At 40.3% G+C, this 25,526-nt stretch overlaps 1 protein-coding gene across 1 annotated transcript in view; it reads left to right on the plus strand.

Moving 5' to 3' along the window:
• The first annotated feature begins 4,119 nt into the window (after nt 1-4,119).
• Nucleotides 4,120-25,526, plus strand: part of LOC308252454 (ABC-type organic anion transporter ABCA8-like) — a 49,466-nt gene continuing 28,059 nt past the window's right edge. Inside the window, exons 1-13 of the mRNA XM_080677098.1 lie at nt 4,120-4,263; nt 7,147-7,248; nt 9,360-9,564; nt 12,963-13,127; nt 13,880-13,986; nt 15,543-15,769; nt 16,179-16,320; nt 16,618-16,803; nt 18,030-18,177; nt 20,918-21,086; nt 23,091-23,149; nt 24,121-24,231; nt 25,028-25,203. Of these exons, the coding sequence (XP_080533224.1) occupies nt 7,153-7,248; nt 9,360-9,564; nt 12,963-13,127; nt 13,880-13,986; nt 15,543-15,769; nt 16,179-16,320; nt 16,618-16,803; nt 18,030-18,177; nt 20,918-21,086; nt 23,091-23,149; nt 24,121-24,231; nt 25,028-25,203 (1,791 nt within the window). The 5' untranslated portion in view covers nt 4,120-4,263; nt 7,147-7,152. The remainder of the gene's footprint in view (nt 4,264-7,146; nt 7,249-9,359; nt 9,565-12,962; nt 13,128-13,879; nt 13,987-15,542; nt 15,770-16,178; nt 16,321-16,617; nt 16,804-18,029; nt 18,178-20,917; nt 21,087-23,090; nt 23,150-24,120; nt 24,232-25,027; nt 25,204-25,526) is intronic.

Consider the following 25,526-nt stretch of genomic DNA (forward strand, 5'->3'; position numbering starts at 1 on the left):
CCACCTGCACACCCCCTTACAGGGGATTGAGCCCGCAGCCTCGGCATGTGCCCTGTCCCGGTTGATGAGCCGACACTTAACTACACCAGCTGGGCATCTAGATAGATCTTACCCTGTAAGTCATTGGCCAAATGACTCACATTTAAAACCAGATGTTCGGAGGAAATGAATGGATAAACAGGTAATTTGCAGCATGGGTGAAGACCTTCCTATTTCCACAATCTGCTTAGGTTGGAAGAAATCCTCTGCAACTAAACTAAAGGGCTTCATCCACCCACACCCTCACTCAAAACACCAACTCCAAGAGCCAACCCTCACTGTACAAGATTAAGTTCATCTTCACTGAGTTCCATGTATTTTCTAATTGGCAAGTTAGGCAAAGGCTCAACTTTCCATTGAATATGGTGCACTCTCAGTTTCTTCCCAAACTGCTAGTCTTCTGCCTTGCAGTTGTTGGACAGTTGCTGTGCAACACCACCTAACCAGCTCCCTTTAAAACATAAGGAAATGGCCAGGCTGGTGTGGCTCAGTGGTTGAGTGTCAAGCTATGAACCAGGAGGCCATGATTCCATTCCCAGAGAGGGCAGATGCCTGGGTTGTGGGTTCGAGCCCAGTATGGGACATGCAAAATGCAGCTAATCAATGATTCTCTCTCATCATTGATGTTTCTAACCCTCTCTCTTTCTGCCTTCCTCTCTGAAATCAACACAAATATATATATTAAAAAAAAAAAACAAGGAAATGCTTGCGAGTTAGACAATCACCCGGGGACTACAAAGAGTAGTGCCTGAATAAACTGAAAAGAAAAAGAAAAAAAAGGAGACTATTGACTTTTGGTCCTCTGATTCAACTATAAGACCCAACTACCTTTTTTTTTTTTTTTTAATCGTCACCCAAGGATACGTGTATTGAGAGAGAGAGAGAGAAACATCAATGTAAGAGAGAAACATTGATCAGTTGACTCCCATACAGGCCCCAACCAGGGATCAAACCTGAAACCTAGGTATGTGCCTGACCAGGAATGGAACCAGTAACAGTTTGGTGCCCAAGCTGATGCTCAATCAACTGAACCATTCTGGCCAGGAACCAATATAAAGTCTTAACTACAGAGAGAAACCAAGATGGCGGCATAGGTAAGCACCTAAACTGCTGCCTCGCACAACAATTTAAAAACTACAACTAAAAGACAGAACGTCTATCACCCAGAACCACGGGAAAGCTGGCTGAGTGGAAGTTCTACAACTAGAAGCAAACAGCATTGAGGGGTGCACAAGCACTGAAAAGCTGAGGTACGGAGACGCGCAAATTGGGCTGGCGACGGGTGACTGAAAGCGCTGCTGTTTTCAACCCGAAGGGAGATAAGCTCCCAATTACTCCGAACTCGTTTTTGGGGAGACGCGGGGGACCCAAACTCCTGCGGGGAGAAGCTGGACTGTCTGCGGTGGGGTCGGAAAGTGAGGGAGGCTTGCTTGCAGGGCTGCACGCAGGAACAATTGTTTATTGTGCTGGGGCGCAGGACGCGGGGACATGGTGGGAGACACAGAGTCACAGAGCTGGCTTACTGGCAGCCATCGCTGTTTGCCACGCCCTAGCCTAGTCACGCCCTGAGACTCCGCCCTGCACAATCTACAAACCCACCCAAGCTCCAAGCAGCGGCTTTAGCATATGAATGGCCTGCCCTATCACAGCTTAACCTAGCAAACTTGCAGCCCAGGTCAGACAGCTCCAAAACCTCCAAACTCCAAGCAAAGAGGAGAAAACTGTAGTTCTTGCTGTAGCTCCTGCTGGGTGGCCTCAGACAGTAGCTGACCTGCACCCCATTGGAGATCCAGAAGCCAGTGTACCTAGTGGTCAGTGTGAGACACCAGATTTCAACTCCTCACATCCATAAGTGATACATTCAAGAGGCAGACTCAGTGAGCACCAAAGCCCCACTGAAACAAGCCCTGCACCATAAGCGTGTCTCCAGCGCAGCAGTTCTTCCATTATAGACACAGCGGGTCTTCACAGCCAATTGGCCTGGAGGTCAATTCCTCCCAGTGTACCAACAGCAATCAAGGCTTAACTACACCAAGACTTTGCACTCAGCCCACAAAGGGGTGTACCAAAGGCGTCCACCTCAGGTGATTGGGGAGGCTGAGCTACTGGCCCCTATAGGTCACCTACCACACAAAGACACTCCATCAACACAAGGAAGCAGCAAAATGCGGAGACAAAGAAACATGTCACAAATGAGAGAAATGGAGGAAAGCAAACTAATGGATGACATAGAGTTCAGAATCACATTTATAAGGTTACTCAAGAATCTTCTAAAAACCGCCGAGAAACTTGATGAGACCTCCGAGGAGCTTAGTGAGACCTTCAAGGACCTTAATGAGAATCCCAAAAAAATGGAAAAGGACCAGTCAGAAATTAAGCGTACACTGTCTGAAATAAGGAATATACAGAAACTCACCTGTAGATCAACGTACACCAAGAATCAAACCAAAGATCTGAAATATGAGGAAACAAAAAACACCCAACCAGAAAAACAAAAAGAAAAAATCCAAAAATATGAAGATAGTGTAAGGAGCCTCTGGGACAACTTTAAGCATACCAACATCCGAATTTTTGGGGTGCCAGAAGAAGAGAAAGAGCAAAATATTGAAAACCTATTAGAAGAAATAATGACAGAAAACTTTCCCTACCTGGTGAAAGAAATAGACTTACAAGTCCAGGAAGCGCACAGAACCCCAAACAAAAGGAATCCAAAGAGGACCATACCAAGACACATCATAATTAAAATGCCAAGGGCAAAAGACAGAGAGAGAATCTTGAAAGCAGCAAGAGAAAAACGGTTAGTTACCTACAAGGGAGCACCCATACGACTGTCAGCTGATTTCTCGGCAGAAACTATGCAGGCCAGAAGGGAGTGGCAAGAAATATTCAAAGTGATGAACAGCAAGAACCTACAACCAAGATTACTCTACCCAGCAAAGCTATCATTCAGAGTTGAAGGTCAGATAAAGAGCTTCACAGACAAGAAAAAGCTAAAGGAGTTCATCACCACCAAACCAGAATTACATGAAATGCTGAAGGGTGTTCTTTAAGAAGAGGAAGAAGAAGAAAAAGGTAAAGATAAAAATTATGAACAACAAAATGACATCAAATACATACCTACCAACAAGTGAATCTAAAAATCAAGTGAATAAAAAATCTGAAGAACAGAATGGACTGGTGAATATAATAGAATCAGGGACATAGAAAGGGAGTGGACTGACAATTCTCAGGGGGGAGGGGATGTGAGGGGTGCGGGAAGAGACTGGACAAAAAGCTTATACCTATGGATGAAGACAGTGGCGGGGGGTAAGGGCATGGGGTGGGGTGGGGAATCAGGTGGAGGGGAGCTAGGGGGAAAAAAAGAGAAACACCTGTAATAATCTGAACAATAAAGATTTATTTAAAAAAATAAAATAAAATAAAATAAAATAAAAAAGTCTTAACTACAGAAAAGAATACTCCCTGCAATCTCTGTGGAAGTCTGAAAGAGTTTACCTGGTTTTTAGTTAATTGTGTCCACGGTGCCATCTCCATCTCAAAGTGACTGCAGGTTTAGCTAAGTAATTTGCTGCATTTTTGTTTTTATTCAGAAGCCTTCAGGAGATCCTGATTAGAGATCAAATATGAGACGTTCCCCGCTTGTTCTTCGAGTCAGTAGCTAATGGAGAGGGGCACAAAGGCGTGTTACTGTGCAATTAGGATTGTCTAAGGAGAGTGCTATCAAAGACTGAGGCAGGTTCTCACGTAGTTACAGAACATGGATGCTTTTTGAGCTGGTTAAAAGAATGTTACCCGTGAGATAGTATTGATTTTTAAGTAGGATAATCAGTTGGGAAATAGACTTTTAAAACCTTCTTAACTTTTCCTTGGGTCTGCTTCTTGGTAAAAAATAAGTTTATTCTGAAACTCTCATGCTTCTGTTAATTCAACTGAAACACTGAGAATGAAGATAACATATAACTATTCAATTTTACAAAAACATAGAGAGAGAGACAAATAGTCCAAGGGCAGTCATGTGAGTGTGCTTGTTGGCAGGGCCAACAGAACTGAGATCATAGCTCTTCTGGAAATAGCCTCCCTGGGACCTTTCCCCTGAAGCCGAACAGTTAAAGCAAAATCTGCAGATGCGGCCGCCGAGATCAGGAAGGAATGTGACTCGCTGCCTTCTATATAAGAAGACCAGCGGATAAATGTGTTTCTAGATGTGCTTCACATTTCTCAAAGGTAAGTTCATTGTCTTTTTCTGTTGTGTTTGGAGGGGGGGGGGTGTTTTTTTCTATCACAAGATTATAAATAAATCGTTAGAAATTGAAAGCCAAGCAGCTATAGAGAAACTATTTTGAAAATGAATGGACTATTTGGATGTGTTTGGACATCTGGTATTTAAAACTGTAAAGATGAAAGCACTGAGTTACATCATACTTTTTTTTTTTTTTTTGAAGTTTTGCAACTTGTACGTGGTTTTAAGCCAGAAACTGAATGTAGGAATAAGCTGAAATTTGTTCAGGGATTGTGGAGAACTGAGATTATTGACAATTTATTTGTACACCTGGATCATCTTTGAAGGCCTTCACTTTTATTGCCCAATAACTTGGGGGCATTGCGATAAACTGTTTTTCTGACTTTGAGACTGTTTACGAAAAACATTTACAGAAACGCAGGGGTGGGCAAAAGCAGGTGGACAGTTGTGAGTACGTGAAGCGCCGTGTCTGTTCTTGTGTTACATTATTTGCTAATTATTGTCTCGTTTTCCATATGAACCACTGGGCCCCTGCCTTTCCCACCCTCATGTCTCTTGTTCCCGCCTCTCGGGCTTGGGCTCGAAGAATTTTAGAAATGAAAGCTGCCTTGCAGGGTGTCTGCTCTGTGCACACCACGTATTGGGTCCAAACGTGAAATGGGCAGCTTTTCCTCATCCCAACACTCCTCAGCTCTGCAGGACTCAGAGCTTTCACACGCCTACAGTGTAAACCATTGGTTCTGAATGCAGCAACCATAGGGCAGGGGGAAGATCAGACTTAGCACCCTCTGAAACTGCTTACTACTTGTATGAAAGGAATGCACGTGGCTGTAAGTCTTTGGATAAACTACAGAACTTACGTAAGCTCAGGGAACATACAGTACACGGTGCTAACTTACAATGGAAAGGCTAAGGGGTTGGAGTCACGCTGACATGGTCATGCTGACATGGTCATGCTACATTGGGCTGTGGCTGATTCCACAGTGAGGTGATCGCCCTCTTGGCCAGTTTACCCACCTGCACAGCCCTGCACAGTTGCTTTAAAAGTGGTTATGCTGGCCCTGGACGGTTTTGCTCAGTGATTAGAGCAGTGACCCACAGACTAAAGGGTTGCAGGTTCGATTCCCAGTCAAGGGCACATAGCTGAGTTGCAAGTACAATCCTCAGCCCCAGTCAGGCAGTGGGCTATGTTGGGGAGAGTATGGGAGGCAAGCAGTTAATGTGTCTCTCTCACATCAGTGGGGGTGAGGATTTTTTTAAGTGGTTACTCTGAATTCTCTGCACTAGAACCATCAAAGGGGATCCTGATCCCCTCTCACGGGACACCTTCACCTAATGCTTTTTTCCAAGAATCTCTTCCTCCCTCTGACTGCCTCTCCATGGGCTCTCCAGCCTCTTCACTCAGTCCACCCTCCCTAGACTTGCCTCTCAGCCTCACGAACATCCACGTGTAGGTTCTTCCTCTGGAGATGCCCTCTGAGGCTGTCTTGGCTGGTAAGCCTGGCATTGGAACTGGCTTCCAGACCCATATCTTGAGCCTTGTCTCTAGGAAATAGCATAGCCCTGTCGGCATCTTCTTCCACGAATGGAATGGGAGCTTCAGGCAGGGGCACCCTCACCCACTCGTTATCACGATGGAGGAGGCCATGCCAACGGCCTGCTTTCTACCCCTGGCCCATGTTGTGTAGCATAGAGGGAGCAGACTGCTTGCTCCAGGTTCAGGACTTAAAAGCCAATTTCAGGGTGGAGATGTTGCTCTTTGCTCAAAAGTCCTGGCCTAGTCTTCCAGGTCACCTGGCATGCTTCCCAGAAAACTAGGAATCGCTCCGGAACCCCCTTACTTCCTATGGATCAGCTCAGATGCAGTGAGCTATGGGAGCACTCCAGTCCCACGGTGTTCAGGGCAGGCTCAGCAGGTCGTATTGTGTGAAATTGGTTATTAGGGCATGGAAAGATGTGGCGCTATTGTTATGCATTGAGGCATCTCCTTCTGGGAGCTATTCTGGGTCCTTGCTGAAAAAAAAAGAAAAAAAAAAAAGCATGTATAAATTCCCCTACCTAATCCTCACCAAATCTCCAACTCACTCTCTCCCTACTCTCTCTCCTTGCTCAAGTTTGCATGTGCTAAAACTGTGACTTGCTACTTTTACCTGGAGGAGGGCTGTGGTCTACTGTGTATTTCTGGAGCAATATCTGCAGAAGCATAATGCTGCTCTCTGCAGTCGATTTTGGGCAGAGCCCCTGGAATGTTTTCACAATAAGCTGGCCTTAGACACAAGTCAGAGGGTTCTGGGTTTCTCACCCAGCTAACGCTGTCCAAGCCCAGTCGGGTGGAATTTCTACCTCCATCTGGAGCCCAAGCTCAAATGCATGACAGCCTCCCCATAGGAACCTATACACTCTATTGGCAAATCTGGAATTACAACTAAAATACAAAGTAACCATCCTGAATAAACAACAACAAAAATAAATAAATAATTCCTTTGGTTTCAAAAGATTAGTTTAAAAAGAGTAACCATTATATCTTTAGGATGAGAGGGAAAACATGGAAGGGAGAAAGAAAGCTTGATAACATTTAGCAGCAGGTAAGAATGTGGGCAAAACTAGAAGCAAAGGAAAACCAGGTTTAACATGAGACACAATGAAAGAAAGATCCTCCAAAAGAAGAACTTATTGGTGAGAAAGATGGGGCAGCGGGGAGCGGGTACCAGTAATAAAATGCTGACTTTGGAACACTCAGAGACTAGGCACTTAGATGCAGAACACTGGCGTTCTCAGGCTGCTCATTGGGTGTTTGCAGGATTTTTTTCCCATTAAGACCATCATATATGCTTTACCTTCTCCCCTTTTCTTTTCTCATGAAACAGGGCAACATGAGTAAGAGAGAGAGAAGTGTGTGTCAACAAACTTGGGCCTTATTATGCAAGAATTTGCTTAAAAAATGGAGAATGAGAAGGGAGTCCTTAATGGTATGATTCAATATCTGTTTCTCTTCTTTATTTATGATTGAATAGTGTTCATTCCTTCAGAGGTATCTCTGATTGTGTATTTCCCCTCCAAAAAAAACAAAAAAACAAAAAACACCTTGATACAATAGAAGAAATCTTTCTCAAGATATTTTGATAACACAGACTCATCATTTGAGGTCTGAAGGCACTGAAGTTGGTCAGCACCGGAGAACCCAAAATGTTTTAAATTCAATGGTCATGCTTTTTTTAAAAAAGTATATTTTTTATTCAGAGAGGAAGGGAAAGGGAGAGAGAGATAGAAACATCAATGATGAGAGCGAATCATTGATGGGCTGCCTCCTTCACGCCCCCAACTGAGAATCAAGCCTGCAACCCAGCCATGTGTGCTGACCAGGAATCAAACCTGCGAACTCCTGGTTCATGGCCCGATGCTGAACCACAGAGCCACAATGGCTGGGCAATGGTCACACTTTTTACCAGTGTTCCCATGCATAGATCCTTGGGTTAGGATACAAATCAACCCACAGAAATAGTAAATGGCACTTTTCTCTTTAAAAAAAAAAATCATTCTCCTCAAAAATAGTGGATAATTTGGAAATGTGATTAGTGCCAAGAAGAAAATTAGTATTACAACTTGTAATTTTACCATATAACAAAAATCCTGGTTAAACTTTGATATTTAATAAAAGAAAATCAGATAGTTTTAGCTAAGTAGCATTTTTAACTAAGTAGGGATTTTACTGTATATCTATTGTTAAATTTTTTCTACAATCATGCATTCAGGGAATAGAGTGAATTCTTATTGGTAGTGTTTTAAGTGACTAGTATTGATAACTAACAAGATAGTATTTCTCAGGTCGCCAACACGCTGTTGAGTTTCCAATACTAGAATCTTGGCATGTAACCAATACATTACCATTAATTGTGCAATGCCTTGAAACTATCGCTTACAACACATGCGCTTTCAGCAGAATAAATATAGGCATACTTTGGAGGTATGTGGGTTCAGTTGCAGGCCTCTGTAATAAAGTGAGGATCCCAATGAAATTCGTCATAATCTTTCTGCTGGTGGAGGGTCTTGCCTTCAACTTGTAAAAATGCACCTTCTGTGAAGTGCAATAAAGCACAGTGCAATAAGAAGAGATCTGCATATACAGCATGAGTAGGTCACCACAGTAATATCAGCTGATAATTTTATATAATAAAGAGTTGATATGCAAATTGTCCCTCATGTCCTCAGGTCATCATAAGATGGCCGCCCCCATGTCGTCACAAGATGGCTGCCCCCACATTATCACAAAATGGCCAGCAGGGGAGGGCAGTTGGGGGCGAGATCAGGCTGGCATGCAGAAGCTGTTAGGGGCAATCAGGCAGGGAAGCAGGTGAGTGGTTAGCAGCCAGCAGTCCCAGATTGTGAGAGGGATGTCCAAATGCTGGTTTAGGCCCAGTCCCACTAAACTGGCAGTTGGACATCCCCAGAGGGGTCCCAGATTGGAGAGGGTGCAGGCTGGGCTGAGGGACACACACCCCCTCCAAGTACACAAATTTCATGCACTGGGCCTCTAGTTTATAACAGCTTGCCACTTTTGCCTCTCATATTTTCATGATCAGTGCATGCTTTACACTGGCGCTGTGGATCAAAAAACTTAAACTCCTGGTAAGCCCTAGCTGGTTTGGCTCAGTGGATAGAACACTCGCCTGCAGACCAAAGGGTCCCAGGTTCAATTCTGGTCAAGGGCACGGACCTTGGTTGCCGGCTCCTCCCCAGCCTGGGACCGGTTTAGGACTCGGGCAAGAGGCAACCAATTCATGTGTTTCTCTCTCATCGATGTTTCTCTCTGTCTTTCCCTCTCTCTCCCCCACTCTCCCTAAAAATAAATGGGAAAATGTCTTTGGGTGAAGATTAACACAAAACAAATAAACTCCTAGTAATAGTTCATTGATATGACCCAGACTGCTGAAATTTGTACTGTCCATATTGAAAATGGTTCAGAATGTATGTGACATTGAAATGAGAAAAGTGAACAAGACAAACTGCATGACCAAATGATTGTGGGTGACTTATTTGAAATCATCATTTTCGTTATTTTTTTTTCTCTTGCATTGTGTAGGAATGGTTGAGCTCATTGCTCCTACTGCTTATTTTGTATCTATATCCTAGTACTCATGAAGTCATTGATTTTTCTTCACTGCCTACCATGGACCTGGGACGGGTAGATTCATTTAACCTATCTACAATTAAGATTGCATACACACCTCTCACCAGTATAACCCAAAAGATCATGAAAAAAGTTGCCTTGGCCCCTTATATAAATGGTAAGTTTTCTAGCAATCTAAGAGGGATTTCTAATGTCAATAGTTGGTTCATTTGACTGCAGATGTATGCATTGAACTTGTATTTCTGTTGAAAACTATGTCAGTTATCACCATTTCTAGATAATGTGAAATGTGAATGTATTTTCCCTTTCCAGAGCGTAAGAGGCCATATCTAAGTCAAAACTATGAATGTATTTCTTGCCAAGTAAGGGATTATCACTTGCAGTGTGCAGTCTTTCCAAAAAGAAATTGGCTGATGTTGTGTAGGGTTTGGGGAAGCATGGAATACACAAGTGGGTAGATGTTGAAAAGGAGGAGTGTTTAGCAATTTGTTGACTTGTAGCTGTGGATGCTTTGTTACTGGAATGAGACTATTGCTCTAGTATTTCCTTATTATCTATCCAAAAATCTGCCAGTCTTTTCTCCTCTTAAATTTGATTATAGGAATTTTATTCTCACCTTTCATTACCAAAAAGATTACCTAACTATATTTGAACATTCTATTGAAGATTATTCTGTGTTTTAATTGTTCACCCTTTAGTGGTAAGGTACTTACCAATGAAAAATAATATGAGCATTCTTACTGTCAAGATTGTGTCTGTCAAATTTCCTGAAATTTGAGGAGAAGCAGTCTGGAGCAGAGGCAAGAGAACTGGGCATAGACTCAGGGAACACTTGACTAAAGTAGTTCTGTGTTATGTCTACAGTACATTTTAAAAGTCATCAACTTCTCTGAGTCTCACCACCATATTTAAAGTTAACAGTACTATATTTTTCATGACTATCCCAGATGAGAATGAGGGAATTCCAATTCATCTTGTGGTAAGAAAAAGAGGTACCTTTTGTGTAGCTTAAGGAAAAAGTGTATCAAAGCACAGCTGGATAGGTGCGTGTCAACAGCAGAGGAAGAAATATGTGTCTACTTCTCAAGTCTATAAGTAATGTGTGCTGCCTTCATTCACAGGTTGGCTTTCCCCAAAAGACGCAGTTTGTCTTCAGAATCTCCAGTTGTAGCCCCACCACATAAACAACTCCAGTGAAAAAGGAATACAGATCTTTCCCAACAGTTCAAAGTAATTTTGGAAATTATACCCATGAAACAAATGGTCTTCTTTAGATTAGTCTGGATCTTGGTCCATCAGGAACTAATCTCATTGGATAGGGAGAGAAAAGTATTGTCATTGTCCATCAGTTGGGTTACCAGGTCCCCCTGTGAACCACATCCAAACCACAGGATGTGTGAATGGAAGAGAGGCAGTATCGTAGATAAATGTTAGGGTGTTTACTAGAAGGAGGACTGGATGTCAGGCAATTAAAACAGCAGTTTTGTTTTTTTACAAATATAAACACACACTTCAAATGGGAATCTATGGTGATTGCCCCATACATGTGAATTGAGTTATAATTTGACAGTGGCTTACTGCTTGCACAAACGTTGTGAATATCCTGAAAATCGGGACATTGCGCAGTTTAAAAGGATGACTTTTATGGAATTAAATCTGGAATTTTTTTTTTAAAGAACATAAAAACATGACTTGGAAGGGACTCAGTATTAATTTTAGGCACCATAATTCCTTACCAAGAGTGGTATTATTATAAAGGCAACCTGTGACTCTTGTTCCACCCAGTCACTGGAAGTTATAGAATTAATGTCTCTTCTTTTTGTCAACCTCTGTCCATAATTCCACTCTGGCCCCAGTAACCATTCATGTTGTGTTTGAATTCTGACTCCGTATCTGAACTCAGCATCCCGAAGTCCACCTGCTCTGCAGTCTGTGTTCATGATTGCACATCCCAGATTATGTGGACCTTTCTTTCCTGTCCTTGCTTCCCTGCACACAGGCCAGGAGGGTGGGTGTAGACCTCCCTAGCTTTCCCATGGTACCGCACCGCACATCACACCATTGGTTCCACTTGAATCTGCATGTCTACACTGTACATCTTGCCTGCAAACACTGAATCTGCCTTTGATTCAAGATCTTAACCTGATCTGCCTGACAAACTGAGGCCTACTCTTCCTGTCTACCCTGAGATGGGTTTGTTCCTACCCTGCTTCACAGTGCCCTCCTGGGGGTCCCGATGACATAAACATGTGCTTCTCAACAACACCTTTGTTAAAAGTCACGTGCAATAGCAATCACAGATGTTCATTAAATGACTACTCTGTGCAACATCTTTACCTGGAGTTTGTCTTCACAATGAATTTGTTATTATCTTTATTTTACAGTAAGGTCATTTGTGATTATGATAATAAATATTCATGAAATGCTACTATGTGCTAGATTTTTAGACTTTATTCTATAGCAATAGAATATTATTCTGTAATATTATTAGTATTATTCTGTTTATATTTATCTGTACTACATATAATATTCTGTACTAATAATAATTGATATTAAGTTTATTTTACAAATATGGAAATTGAGTCAAAAAGGTTAAGGAACTTACTCATGATTATAACATATTGAATGAAAAATATTTTCCCAGGGGGAAAATGTTAATTCTGTCAAAATACATGCTGCCTGCTCCCTCCACTTTGATCTTTGACATTCCCACCCCAATCCAGAACTTTTCTCCCATAAAACAGTACCTAATTGTGATATATATATATATATAATTTTAGATTTATTGTAATGCTAATTCTAGATTTTTTGTAATGCCAATTCTTCTGTGAGTAGTTTAATTGATATGGTATATTATATGTAATTAAAATTGGTTCAATAATTCCAACATATGAAAATAATTTTTATGTATGTCTTCTGATTATACACTATCTGGATAAAATTATAGAAAAGTCTGTCCCACCAGCCAGTGTTGCTCAGTGGTTAAGCATCAACCTATGAAGCAGGAGGTCACAGTTAGCTTCCCAGTCAGGGCACATGACCAACTGGGTTGTAGGTTTGATCCCCAGTGTCAGGCATAAAGGAGCAGCTGATCAATGATTCTCTCTCATCATTGATGTTTCTCTTTCTCTCTCCCTCTCCCTTCCTCTCTGAAATCAATAAAAAATTTATTTCTTAAGTAGAAATGTCTGTACCCAACTTTGACTGTGCCTGACTTACTCCAAATTGATATTTTATTTAATTTTATTTCCATAAAGAACTTTAGTAAAAGCAATTGAATGGGAAACCTGAAGTTAGTCTCCTAAGAAATTGTCTATCATAATAAAAGCATAATATGCTAATTAGACCGGACGTCCTTCCAGATGACCTTCCGGATGAAGCCGGGGCTGCAAGGGAAGCCAAGGTCCCTGGTGCCTGTCGGCAGCCGGAGAGAAGTCCGGGTCCCGGGTGCAAGAGGGAAGCCCCTGCTGTCAGCAGGGTGAAGGAAGGCCTACTCTTGCATGAATTTTGTTCATTGGTCCTCTAGTTAATTATAATATTTCTTTCTTATAATAGCACACACAGATATCTGGGGACTGTCTGATGAAGAAAGTATTGAAGAATTAAGGCTACATTTTCCTCATGAAGTAGTAGCAGTCATCTTTACTAATACATTCTCATATAATTTGAAATTCCCATGGTATCAAATTTCAAGTAGGAAGGAACACAAAGACCATACAGGTAACTTTCTAGCTATACAACTCCACTACTTTCTATTTAATTTATGTCATAAGGCATATGTGGGAATAGATGTTAATGCAGTGAGTTTAAAATCTTTATCTACGATGGTGATGTCAACAGGCCAATGAACACGTTTAAAAAATGTACAGTGATTTTGAAGGATATTAACATACTGTATTATACTGTAGTTTTATTATATACTTATATTTACATATGTATATATATATATGCATGTACACATGTATTATATGTTTATAATTTATTTATTGCAGATATGAATTATGCCCAGATCTCTTCAGGAACCTGTTATATTTCAATCAAACTCATAATGGATATTTAAATATAAATTGATATATTTATTCTAAAATATACCTCTAAAAGAAGCACAGAATAGCCAAGATGCTATTTAGAAAAGAATGAACTTACAAGTACTTAAGACTGTGCTGCTACCATAGTAATAGACAGATAGACCAGTGAAGCAGAAGAGAGAGCCCTGGAAAGTTTTCACATAGACATAAAAACTAACATACTGCTCAGAAGACATTGCAGGTCAGTCAGTGCGAGGAAAATTGTCTTTCCGTAAAGAACAAAATGAAATTATTTCACGTGAAATGACAATTCCAGATGAAAAATTAAATGAGAAAGAAACATGCCTCTAAACCTTTCAGAAGTCAGTATAGGACAATGTCTTTATAACTGTGGGAGAGAAAATAATTTCTTAAACAAAAAAGTTATACATTTTTCCCTTAAAGCTCATTGTTATGAAACATATTACGGAGATATTGACTGTGGTGTTACAACATTCTGGAAGACAGGCTTTGTGACTCTTCAAGCTGTCATTAATGCTGCTATTATAGAAGTGAGTACAAAAGTGTCCAATGCAAACTAGTGTTCAATGCAGTTTATTGGTATTAGAAGCATCAAAAGTTCCTTCAGCTCTGGTCCGTGCGACTCAACTGATTGGAGTGCCATCATGTGCACCAAAAGTTCACAGGATAGATTCTGGTAGGGGCACATACCTAGGTTGTGGGTTCCATTCCTGGTTGGGGCATGTATGGGAGGCAACCAATCAATGTTTCTCTCTCTCTTTCCTTCTGCCTTCCTCTCTCTCTCAAATCAATTTTTTTAAAGTTTCATCAAAAAAACCATAAACCAACTAGAGGCCCAGTACATGAAAATTCGTGCACTCAGAGGGCTCCCTCAGCCCGGCCTACACCCTGTCACAATCCGGGACCCCTTGAGTATGGTCCCAAGGCCTGGCCTGAGATCAGGGCCTGTCGGGGCTTTCCTTCCCTGGGCTGCAGGCAGCTGTCCCCGCGCCCGCCTCTGCCACTGCTTGCCATCTATGCAGCGCTGCCCACCACTCCCCCCCCCCCACTGGTGGCCTTCCTCTGCAGGTGACAGGCTGGGGTTTAATGGCTTGGCTGGCCTGGGCCTCCCTCTTTCTTTGCAGGGGGGCGGGGCCAGCCCTGAGAGGAGCCATCTGCCTACCTGATCACCCATAACCGCTGGTCTGCCTACCTGATCACCCCTAACCACTGGTCTATCTAACTGATCACCCCTAACTACTCTGCCTGCCTGCCTGATTTCCCCTAACTGCTTGCTTGTGGGCGCGGCCAGCCCTGCAAGGGGCAGTCTGCCTACCTGATCTCCTCTAACTGCTTACCTTCCTACCTGATCACCCCTAACCACTGGTCTGCATACGTGATTACCCCTAACTGCTAGTCTGACTACCTGATCACCCCTAACCCCTCTGACTGCCTGCCTGATTGCCCCTTACTGCTTGCTTCGTGGCGCAGCCAGACCTGACTTCCTGTTGGTCAGCCTCTGGTCATTACTGGTTGTTATTGACCCAGGGTTTTTATATATTAGGATAGCCTTGCTCTTTCATTTACTCACCGGTTTCCTTACAACAAAGTTTACTTAATTTGCCATGTGGCAAGGAGGATATGTATAAATAGAAGAGAAATTTTCTTCTCGGAGAAGACAACTTCTCAGGAAGCCAGGCATAGAATTAAATTCTTGGAAGAGGAGAAGTAGGCAGTCATGGAGGTGTTCATAAAGTCCTTCCAGGTAAATGAGCACAATGGAAGGATGCCTCATTGAAAAGACATTTCACATTGAAGCTTCAGGGAAGAGGTTTGCTGAATAGATAATGTCATAAAGACATTGCAAGCAAATCATCAGGCAAGGTTAGGCAGGGAGGCGATAAAGCACATAGCAATTTTGGGGAACTGTGTGCCGCTCAGGTTGCCTGGAGTGGAGGCTCCAAGCGGGCCAGTGGCAGAACAGGGAAGTGAAAAGTTGGGCTAGCATCAGCTCCACACAGACCCATTACGTGTCCATAGTATAAGAGATGATGAAAGAAAATGGAGCCTGTCATTCATGAATATACAAAACAATGTCTTTCTTCAGATCACAACAAATCACTCGGTGATGGAGGAATTGATGTCAGTTACTGGAAAAAATATGAAGATACATCCCTTCGTGAGTCAACAAGGGATAACCATGAATTTCATCCTTTTCTTCTACATTATTTCCTTTTCCCCATTCACTTATTATGCCACTATTAATGTTACAAGAGAGAGGAAAAGGATGAAGGGTTTGATGACAATGATGGGTCTTCGACATTCAGCATTCTGGTGAGTCAAGTATACCAATAAATAAAGGTAGGAATTTAGGGAAAGTGGACTTCTTCAAAGCATCATTATGCAAATGTAATGTTGTGGGGTTTTTTACCTTTTCTCTGTGAATGGAATTCATTATTTTTAGTGGAATGCTTGCCAGGCTGAGGCTAGGGGTTACTATGCATCTCGAAGGGAGAACATGAGGTTTGGGTTTTGGGGGTGATTGCAAAGCAGGGGTCCTGGGGGATGACCACTGAGTCTACTGTACTTGAGGGAGCAAACTGGCAGAACAGGCTGGTATATCGGGGCTGGGTAACTGGAATTTAAAATGTCACAAGCTGAGCTATTCCAGGTGTGTTAGAATCCACGGTAGTCCCTTTCCAATGGAACATGAAATATTAAAACAGCATTGTTTCCACATTAGGCTCTCCTGGGGCTTGCTCTATGCTGGTTTCATCTTCATCGCTACCCTTTTATTGGTGCTCATTATAAAATCTACCCAATTTGTAATTTGGACTGGCTTCATGGTGGTCTTCACTCTCTTTTTCCTCTATGGATTGTCTTTGGTGAGTTGGTGAATTACCCTTTTTCCCATCTGACAAGATTAAGTGTTGGTTTTCAAATAGGTTGTTGTTCTACATAACACTTTTCCTCTGTGCCTGCTCTCTTTGCATGGGAGAGTCTGTAGACTGGTATTTGACCTGTAATGCCAGTTTGTAGGGCAAATTTCAGATCATCTGTTTGTGTTTTTTATACATAGACTAATAATATAATGCTAATTTTATACATTCTATTTCTTATGTTATTCTGTTAAGAATAATTTATAGAGAAACATAAACCAACTGTGTCTTCTCTCCCCATAGATAGCTTTGGCTTTTCTAATGAGCGTCTTGATAAAGAAGCCATTGCTCACTGGCCTGGTCGTGTTCCTTCTCACTGTCTTTTGGGGGAGTCTAGGATTCACGGTCTTACACAGGCATCTTCCTGCATCCTTGGAGTGGATGTTGGGTTTTCTCAGCCCCTTTGCCTTCATGCTTGGAATGACCCAGGTGAGAAGCCATCTAATTACTTATTAATGGCATTTCTGAGCCATCTTTCTTGTCTGAGATTTTGTTTTTGGTATCACATTATTTACTTCATTAAAAATCAAACACTGGCATGTTAAATTTTTGTTACATGTGCTATGCAAACATAGATAAGTGTCTACACACCACATCCTGGTGAGATTAGGCATAATAATTATCTTAACCATGACAATTTGAATGCTCTATGCACTGAGTTATAGGAGCAACTCAAATCTCAGAACACGAGAATATAAAATAAAATAAATTATATTTAAATAAAAAATAAACTATTCTTTTGATATGAATTAACCCTATGTTTTTCCCTTCTCTGGAATTTAACTGTCTGTAGTCATTTCTATGCTCAGTATTATAAGGTATAAAATCCTAATAAAGACTATTGTGGGGTTTAAAAGCTTTGGCAGCACTTAGCCAAGTAATATAAACCATGGGTGAGTGAAAAACTGGAAGGCCAATATATAATTCACGGGGTGTTATTTTTGGCAGTTAATTAAATGTGGACATGATGTCACAAATATAATACTAAATAACTCTTCCAGTTCATATTTTGACTTACTAATTGAATAGCATGCATGATCATAGAAACCATAAAAGAAAAATCAAAGTTAAAAACACCTTCAAAATGTATTTAGTGAATTACATTTCTGTTCATAAAATGTCATTTCTCTTGATCTGATTCTCACATTGAACTTACTTTGCCATCCTTCCAATTAATGGTCATGTCACTCATTACAGGTCAGTTATTTAGTGCTTACCAAAGGGACAGTTTGTTATAATGTACTCATTAGCTTGAACATTTTCGAACAGCCCACTTGTTCTTCTTCAACACACCAGTGATCCTTCCAAGAGCACGAAATCTCTCTCAGGAGACATTTTCAAAGAACACTGCACCTTTCTTCCATGTTCTATTTGGTAAAGATTTATTAAAGGCGGAGCTCAAATGTCATCTTTTCCCATACTCCTCTACCTCCTCCTGACACTCCCATTTCATTGGGAACATATTTTAAAACTTGCATTATAGTTGTTCCCATATGCATGCTTTCCAATAGATTTGAGAGTAAAGTAGTCAGTTTTATTCAACTTTGTATTCCCGCTACGGGGCAAAGACTAGCTTATTTTATTTTTTATGCTAAACCCGTTTAACATTCTTCATAAGCTCAATTTCCCTTAATTAATTACCTTTTAATTTTCAGTTTTTACGTGTGGACTATGATGTGAATTCCAATGCACTTCCTGCTTTTTCGAACTACTCGAGTCAAATAATAGCAACGCATTTTATGTTGGCTTTTGATATTTTCCTCTATCTGGCATTGACGATTTATTTTGAAAAAATTTTGCCAAGTGAGTAGTGATATGATTAAAATCAAACACCATTTAAATAATTTCGTTTCCTAAACTGAATCTCCTAACACGTGTTGTTTATATTTAAAGAACTATCTTGTGCATCAAGGTCATTGAAATCAACAAGGTCGTTGCCAGTGACCAAATCAGTTCTTTATTTCTCTCTGGCTGTTTTGACTGGTCGGAACTGAAGCCTGAATTTTGCTTATAGAATGACTAGCCTTTGTTTGAACTTCACTCTGCTTTGTGTGTGGCTTGTTTCTTTTTAAAGAGATGCTTAGAAAGCTAGTTCCTAAGTGAGTCTGGCTTGGTACTTAGACATGGAAATTTATAGCTGCTTTGTCTAACTATTTAGCTCAGTGGTTCTGAGCCCTGGCTGTACTTCAGAACCACCTGGGGAACTTGAAAAACCTTCTGAGCCCAGCTCGACTCCAAGAGATTATAATTCATTTAATCAGTGGTGGGACCAGGGCACCTCTACTTCAGAAAGGTCTCCGCATAGTTTCACAATGGGAAAGTCAATAGGTGATAAATCTTCATTTTTATCACCCTCAACCCAAAGAATATGAGTTCCACAAAAGCAGGGCTCTGTTTTATTCACAGATAAACCCAAGCACCCACCTCAGTGCCTAGTGCATGCCAGGGCTCAGTAGGTACTTGCAGCTGAAATACTGCTGCATTTTTCCTCCCTCTTTTATAATGAAAGGCAGGGGCTGTGTCACCTCTGAATTTCCCATTCAAAACAGAACACCAAAGGCCTTCATTATACATTTAATCCATATGTGTGTGTGTGTGTGTGTGTGTGTGTGTGTGTGTGCGTGTGTGTGTGTAGAGAGAGAGAGCTATGTATAAATTTTTATTTGTTGATCATACTTCAGTACAGCTGGAAAAATTATGAAAGTCAATAATGGCATAAACATACTGAGTGGGTAAAAATGTCACCAGTGACTAAACACTGGTAGAAAGGGAAGAAGGGAAGGGAGTGAGACAGAAGGCGCACAGCATGGTCTGAAGAAGTGACTTGATAGTGGTGTTTTAGGTAATCCCTCAAGAACAATAACTACCTCTGCCTTCTAGAAGAGTCCAGAAAAATAGATGTCAGGATCTACACCTTTTGGCTTATACATTTATTATACAGTTGGAATTATTTGTATCATCCATTCATTAAGACTGAATTTAGCCTGGCCTATATGGCTCAGTGGTTGAATATCAACCCATGAACCAAGAAGTCACTGGTTTGATTCCCTGTCAGGGCATTTTGCTGGGTTGTGGGTTTAATCCCCAGTAGCAGCCATGTAGGAGGCAGCTGACTGATGTTTCTCTTCCATCAATGTTTCTGTCTTTCCCTCTCCCCCCTCCTACTCTCTTTCTCTCTAAAAAAAAAAAAAAAAAAGAAAAGAAAGAAAGAAAAAAGACTGAGTTTAAGCCTGAATTTAAACAAGTTGACTGTGTTAGAAATTCCTTTAAAGATAAAAAGTATGAATGTTAGAAAGGAAATTTAACTAGATAAAATGATAGAATCATGTATTAATAAATCTCGTGGAAGGATGTACCCAATTAAGCTATATGCTTTTATTTGCTAGGCTTCCTAATCCAGGGGAAAAGATGGGTACTAACTAATAATATACCTATGACAGGTATGTAGGGAGTGTTCAGTATATATCTATTGCATGGATGAATGCCTGAACATGTGAAAAGTACACAGAAGTTTGAAAACCCATCAATCTTACAGTGGAAGCCAGTTGCAGAATATAAGAGAAAAATAATTCTTCCATTTCATAATGTCCCTTACCATGTTGGAAAACAGAAGAGATAATGAAGTGCAAATATACTGTGGATTCATTTCCAGAAAGCGGTTCATGGATAATGCATTCTTAATGCAGATCATAAATTTGCTTCAGAGGAATGTTATAATTTGGAGTTGACATAAGGCATAAATACAAAGTAGCTTTTGAAATTCCACTCTGTGTTCAATTTTAATAAGTTCTCTTGCCACATTCTCTCCCATTCTGTCACTTATTTTTGTTAAATCCTAATTAATCTTCTCTTGGAATATTTGTTGTTTTATATGCAACTAGAGGCCTGATGCACTAAGATTTGTGCAAGACTGGGCCTTCATTCCCTTGGCTGCTGGCACCGCCTTTGCTCTAGCCAGAGCTGCTTTTTCGCTCCTGCCCAGAGCCGCCTTTCCACCTTCCCAGAGGCTCTGAGGAGCCGGGGTGGTGTGGAACAGCTCCCCTGGCCGTTCGGCGCCAGTGTATGCAAATTAACCCATCATCTTTGTTGGTTTAATTTGCATACTCACTCCTGGTTGGCTGGTGGGTTTCACGAAGGTACGGTCGATTAGCATGTTACTTTTTTATTAGTGTAGAGATAGTCAGTCCTCAAGTTCTTCCTCCTTTGCCAGAGTCGATAGAGTTCAGCATGCCAGACCTATCTTGCATTTGTCTTGCAATATCTGATGTTCTTGGGGTTAAGAAGAGTATCAACATTTATTTAAGTTCCGCCAGAATTTTTTAAAGTCACAGCTTCAGTTCTTCTCAGAGGAACAATAATTATAATAGAGACATCTTAGTGATCTTTTTTCTCCTTAAGAAGCTACATATATCCAAACAGGTATTTTTTTGTGTTGACCATGTTTCAAGTTTATTGGCAGAAAGTTTGCATTGCTATGCTGCATTGGGGTGACTCTCTCCCTTAACGTGGTGATTGACCCAGAATTTGTCTCCTGGCCACATAGATGAATATGGACATCAATACTCACCCTTGTTTTTCCTGAAGTCCTCATTTTGGTCACGACAACATAATGCTGATCATGTGGCCCTTGAAGATGAAATATATTCTGATCCTTCATCTAATGACTCCTTTGAACCAATGTCTCCAGAATTCCATGGGAAAGAAGCCATCAGGTAACAAGGATGCAGATGGAGAACAGGCCAAAGAATGAGTTGCTAGTAATTCGCACTTGAAATAAGCTAAATTCTCTCTCGTGCCCTATAGATGGCTCCCATCAAACCTCATCCATGCTACATTCATCACTTCCCACTTCAAGCTGGAAGAAAAGTTCCTTTACTTTTTTTGTCTTATATTATTGACATATACATTAAATACAAACTGAGATTTCACCCACAAAGATAATTTGACAAAACCCTCATCTGGATTCTCAATCTTCTATCTGTTGTCTTCTCAAACCTTAGCCTTAACCTCACTCTTTTCTTTGCCTGGACTCATTTATTCACACATGACTCCCACCTCATTTATTATATTCCCTATTTTTCTCTCTCAATTTTTTAAACTTCTCTTTCTATTTATTGCCCTTTCAAAGAAGATGAAAGAGTAGGGAAGAGGAAGGAAGAAAAGACCTAGAGATAGTCACATAGAGAATTAAGGGAGAAGTGCCTTTTAGAATGTGCTTTGTTCAGTGCTAATAACTTTTTTTTTCGAATAAAAAATTAAGAAGAAATTTCTCAACATCACTGACTACTCAAATTTTGTTCATTCATCCTGGTCCAACATATATGTCAATCTTCTATGAACTGTCTCAGATTACTCCAGACTACTGAGTTTCTAGAACCATTTCATTTTTTTTATTTTAATCTGTTCCATATTTATCTTCCATACTTATATTTGTCCTGTGACCTAAATTAGGTTTAACCTCCAGCACATAAACTGGGAGCAAAGCATTGACTTTAGTTGATGTGTTTATATGTTTATTTTAATTTTTCTATCTCTTTAGCAGCTCACTCAACAATAAGAACTATGTAGAATGATAGTAAAATGGGATTAAAACAGAAAGGAGAAAATCTAAACAGTTCAATATGAATGGAACCTGGATTGTTTGATGAATAGATAACAAAATAAGATGTAAATGTAAATTTGATTCAGTTTATGGATATGTACCTGATAAAATAAAATAGGTAAAATGCCTAGCATTCCAGATCTATAATAGCACCCAGCATGCTAATTTCATTCCTTTCTCTTACCATAATCATCATCATAAACCAATATCATCTGATGTTTACTGAATACTTACCAAGAATCAACCACTATGCATGCAAGATGAAATATTTTACTCATCCTTCAACACAGCCCTAACTCACTCCAAGTTTTTAGGTTACAAAAGCCAAAATTTACCCAGAGTATGTACATGGGCTAAGTAACAGAGCTACTAAATGTACTAGCTGGGGTGAGCTCAGTTGGGTAGGACTGTAAAACCCACTGCTCTCACTGTTATGATCTTTGCCTCTCTCCCTTACTCCACCTTGACCTTGACTCAAGATAACCAAAAATATCTCCAGTCTGAGTCAGTAGTTCACAATGAGCCCTTCAGGAATGGATGCCTGTGTTACCTCTTGGTCTAGCTTCTTTGGCTTAGCAGTTTAGAGATGAGCCTGGTTTTCAATAGTAATGTCAGGTTTCACCTCAGTTGTTGGAATAATATTACCTGGTGATGTGTTCCAAGCATAGGGAAATTTTAAAACTTGGCAGGTGGCCCAGCCAGTGTGGCTCTGTGGTTGAACACTGATCTGTGAACCAGGAGGTCACGGTTCTATTCCCAATCAGGGTCATGTCCGAGTTGTGGGCTCAATCTCTAGTGTGGGGGGTACAAGAGGCAGATAATCAATGATTCTCTCTCACCATTGATGTTTCTATCTCTCACTCCCTCTCCCTTCTTCTCTGAAATCAATAAAATATATTTTTTAAAAACTTCGCAGGTAAAGCTAATGTGCAGCCAAGGCAGGGGAAAAAATACTCTAGCTGATTCTCACACACAAACATGATTGCCAGAGAGTAAATTCCCAGCTTTTCTATGCACTGAAGGGGGCAGATTCATAAATCATGTCAGCCAAACCTAGAATTACCAACTGAAGAAAATTGTCATAACTTGAAACATCTTTTTCTTTCTTTTTTAGAATCAGAAATGTTACAAAAGAATATAAAGGAAAGCCTGATAAAGTAGAAGCTTTGAAAGGTACCATTTAGTTATTATATTGATACTAGAGGCTGGGTGCACAAAATTTGGGCACTCAGGGGTCCCTCAGCCTGTCCTGTGCCCTCAGTCACACATCCTTAGCACTGCTGCGGAGGTGTAAGAGGCTCCCACCACCGCCCTGCACTGGCCCGCCTTGAGCCTGGCTTGTGGCTGAGTGGCACTTTCCCTGTGTGAGTGCGTTGATCACCAGGGGGCAGCTCCTGCATTGAGCGTCTGCCCTCTGGTGGTCAGTGCGCATCAAAGTAACCAGTCATTCTGCCCTTCAGTCTATTTGCATATTAGCTTTTTATTATATAGGATTAATTTTCTGATTTTCATTCTTGTTTTTGCTCTTGGTGAACAATCACTGGTGGTATTTCAGATTTGAAATGAGTTATTTAACCATATCATAAAATTTCCTTTCTAACAATTACTTCTATATAAAAGAAAAAACTAATTGTGTTTTCAAATTACATATGTCTTTGAAAGGTATACTGAGTCTTACTGAGGTAGCCTAAGCTATTCTGGGTTGTTTTCTACAAACGCAAATTTTTCTTCTGTAATTCTAAAGCTATAGTGGATATTGCTATTTTTATATTCTGCAAAAACGTCACATACACCGAAGGATTTTTATCCACATAACAATTTACTGAATTATTAATCTATCATTAACATTCACTTGCCATATACCAGGCAATATCAATGAACTTAAGAGTATAAGATGTTTTTTGGTTTTAAAACAAGTAATTTCAAATTTTCAAAACAGAATGTACGTATAAATTTATAAAAGTATATTTTTTATTTTGAGTTTAACAACCTAATATATTCATATATAGAGAACATGGCCATTCAAGGAAATTAAAAGATAAATTTTAGCTCAACAAGAAATTTGTAGTTTTTTTTCTACCTCCCTACCTCTTTTCCTTCCTTCCTTTCTCCCAGCCTTCTTTCCTTTTCTTTTTTCTTCCTAGATCTGGCATTGGACATATATGAAGGCCAAATCACTGCAATACTTGGTCACAGTGGAGCTGGAAAATCAACACTATTAAACATTCTTAGTGGGTTATCTGTTCCCACCAAAGGTAAGAGGGTTCTTTTCCCTCAAAGTCAAGCGGACAAATAAATCAGCTGTTAATAGTAAGTTCCTTTGATCATTAATCACAAACAACGATTACCAGGGAAAAACGGAAGTTAATTTATAGTATTCTATAGAGGTACACAATACTTAATTGATATATATGGAATTTGATTATTTCATGATCATTATTTTCATGGTCCGTTGGCATTCCAACTTGTATCTGTTAGCTTTTGCTGCACAACAAGCATTCCTAAAGCTAATAGCTTAAAATAAAAATGTTTGCTTATTTCTTATGAATCTGTGGGTTGGCTGGTGGTTTTTCTGTCTGGATTAAAATAGCTGGGGTGGACGCTTTAGCATAGCCTTACTCACACATGTGGGGCTCTAGTTAGGACCACAGCACCTCTCTTTCTACATCCCCCAGGAAGCTAGTCAGGGATTCTTCATCCAGTGATGCCCATGACTCCAGAAGCAAAGAGAGGGCAACCCCAGGGTGGAGGCACTTCGCAATCTCTGCTTATATCACACTTGCTAAAATTTCATTTATCATAGAACCACACCTAACTATGAGGGGAGAATAAATAGACTACATCTTAATGGAAAAATCTGCAGAAGGGACCTTTCTCCCACCCCATACACCACACAACTAAAATGGAAGTTCACAATGCCTGAGTTGTATAAACCTTGAAGATAAAACCATATTATCTAGAATGTAATAAATAACTCTAGAGTGGCTTTTCATTTAGAAAGATATCTTAATTTAAGTATGATCTAATGTTAACTTTTAATCTTTGTTATAGGTTCAGTCACCGTGTATAGTAATAAACTTTCAGAAATGGCTGACCTAGAAAATATCAGCAAGCTCATTGGAGTTTGCCCACAGTCCAACGTGCAATTTGACTACCTCACTGTGAGAGAAAATCTCAGACTCTTTGCTAAGATAAAAGGGATTCTACCACAGGAAGTGGAACAAGAGGTACAAAAATATATCAGAACTAATGTAGTGGTCCAAATGAGATCATTAAGTCTATTTGCTCTGAGTTCTTATGCTTTCATTAAATTATCTTTGAGCAAAGTGATTGTATGAAAGTTGGACCAAAAAATCTAATTTAGGTATTTATCACAGCTAAATGTTTATCTAACATTTATGTATAATTTATATGCCAAGCATTATCCTTCACTTTAAATATACTAATTCATTTATTTCCCATAACAACTCTATATATAAGATAGGTGCTATTATTATTCCCATTTTACATTCCTGGAAACTGAGGTTCAAGATAGCAAGTAATTTGACCA

Source organism: Plecotus auritus (genome assembly GCF_963455305.1).
Source record: "Plecotus auritus genome assembly, chromosome: 7".
NCBI lineage: Eukaryota > Metazoa > Chordata > Mammalia > Chiroptera > Vespertilionidae > Plecotus > Plecotus auritus.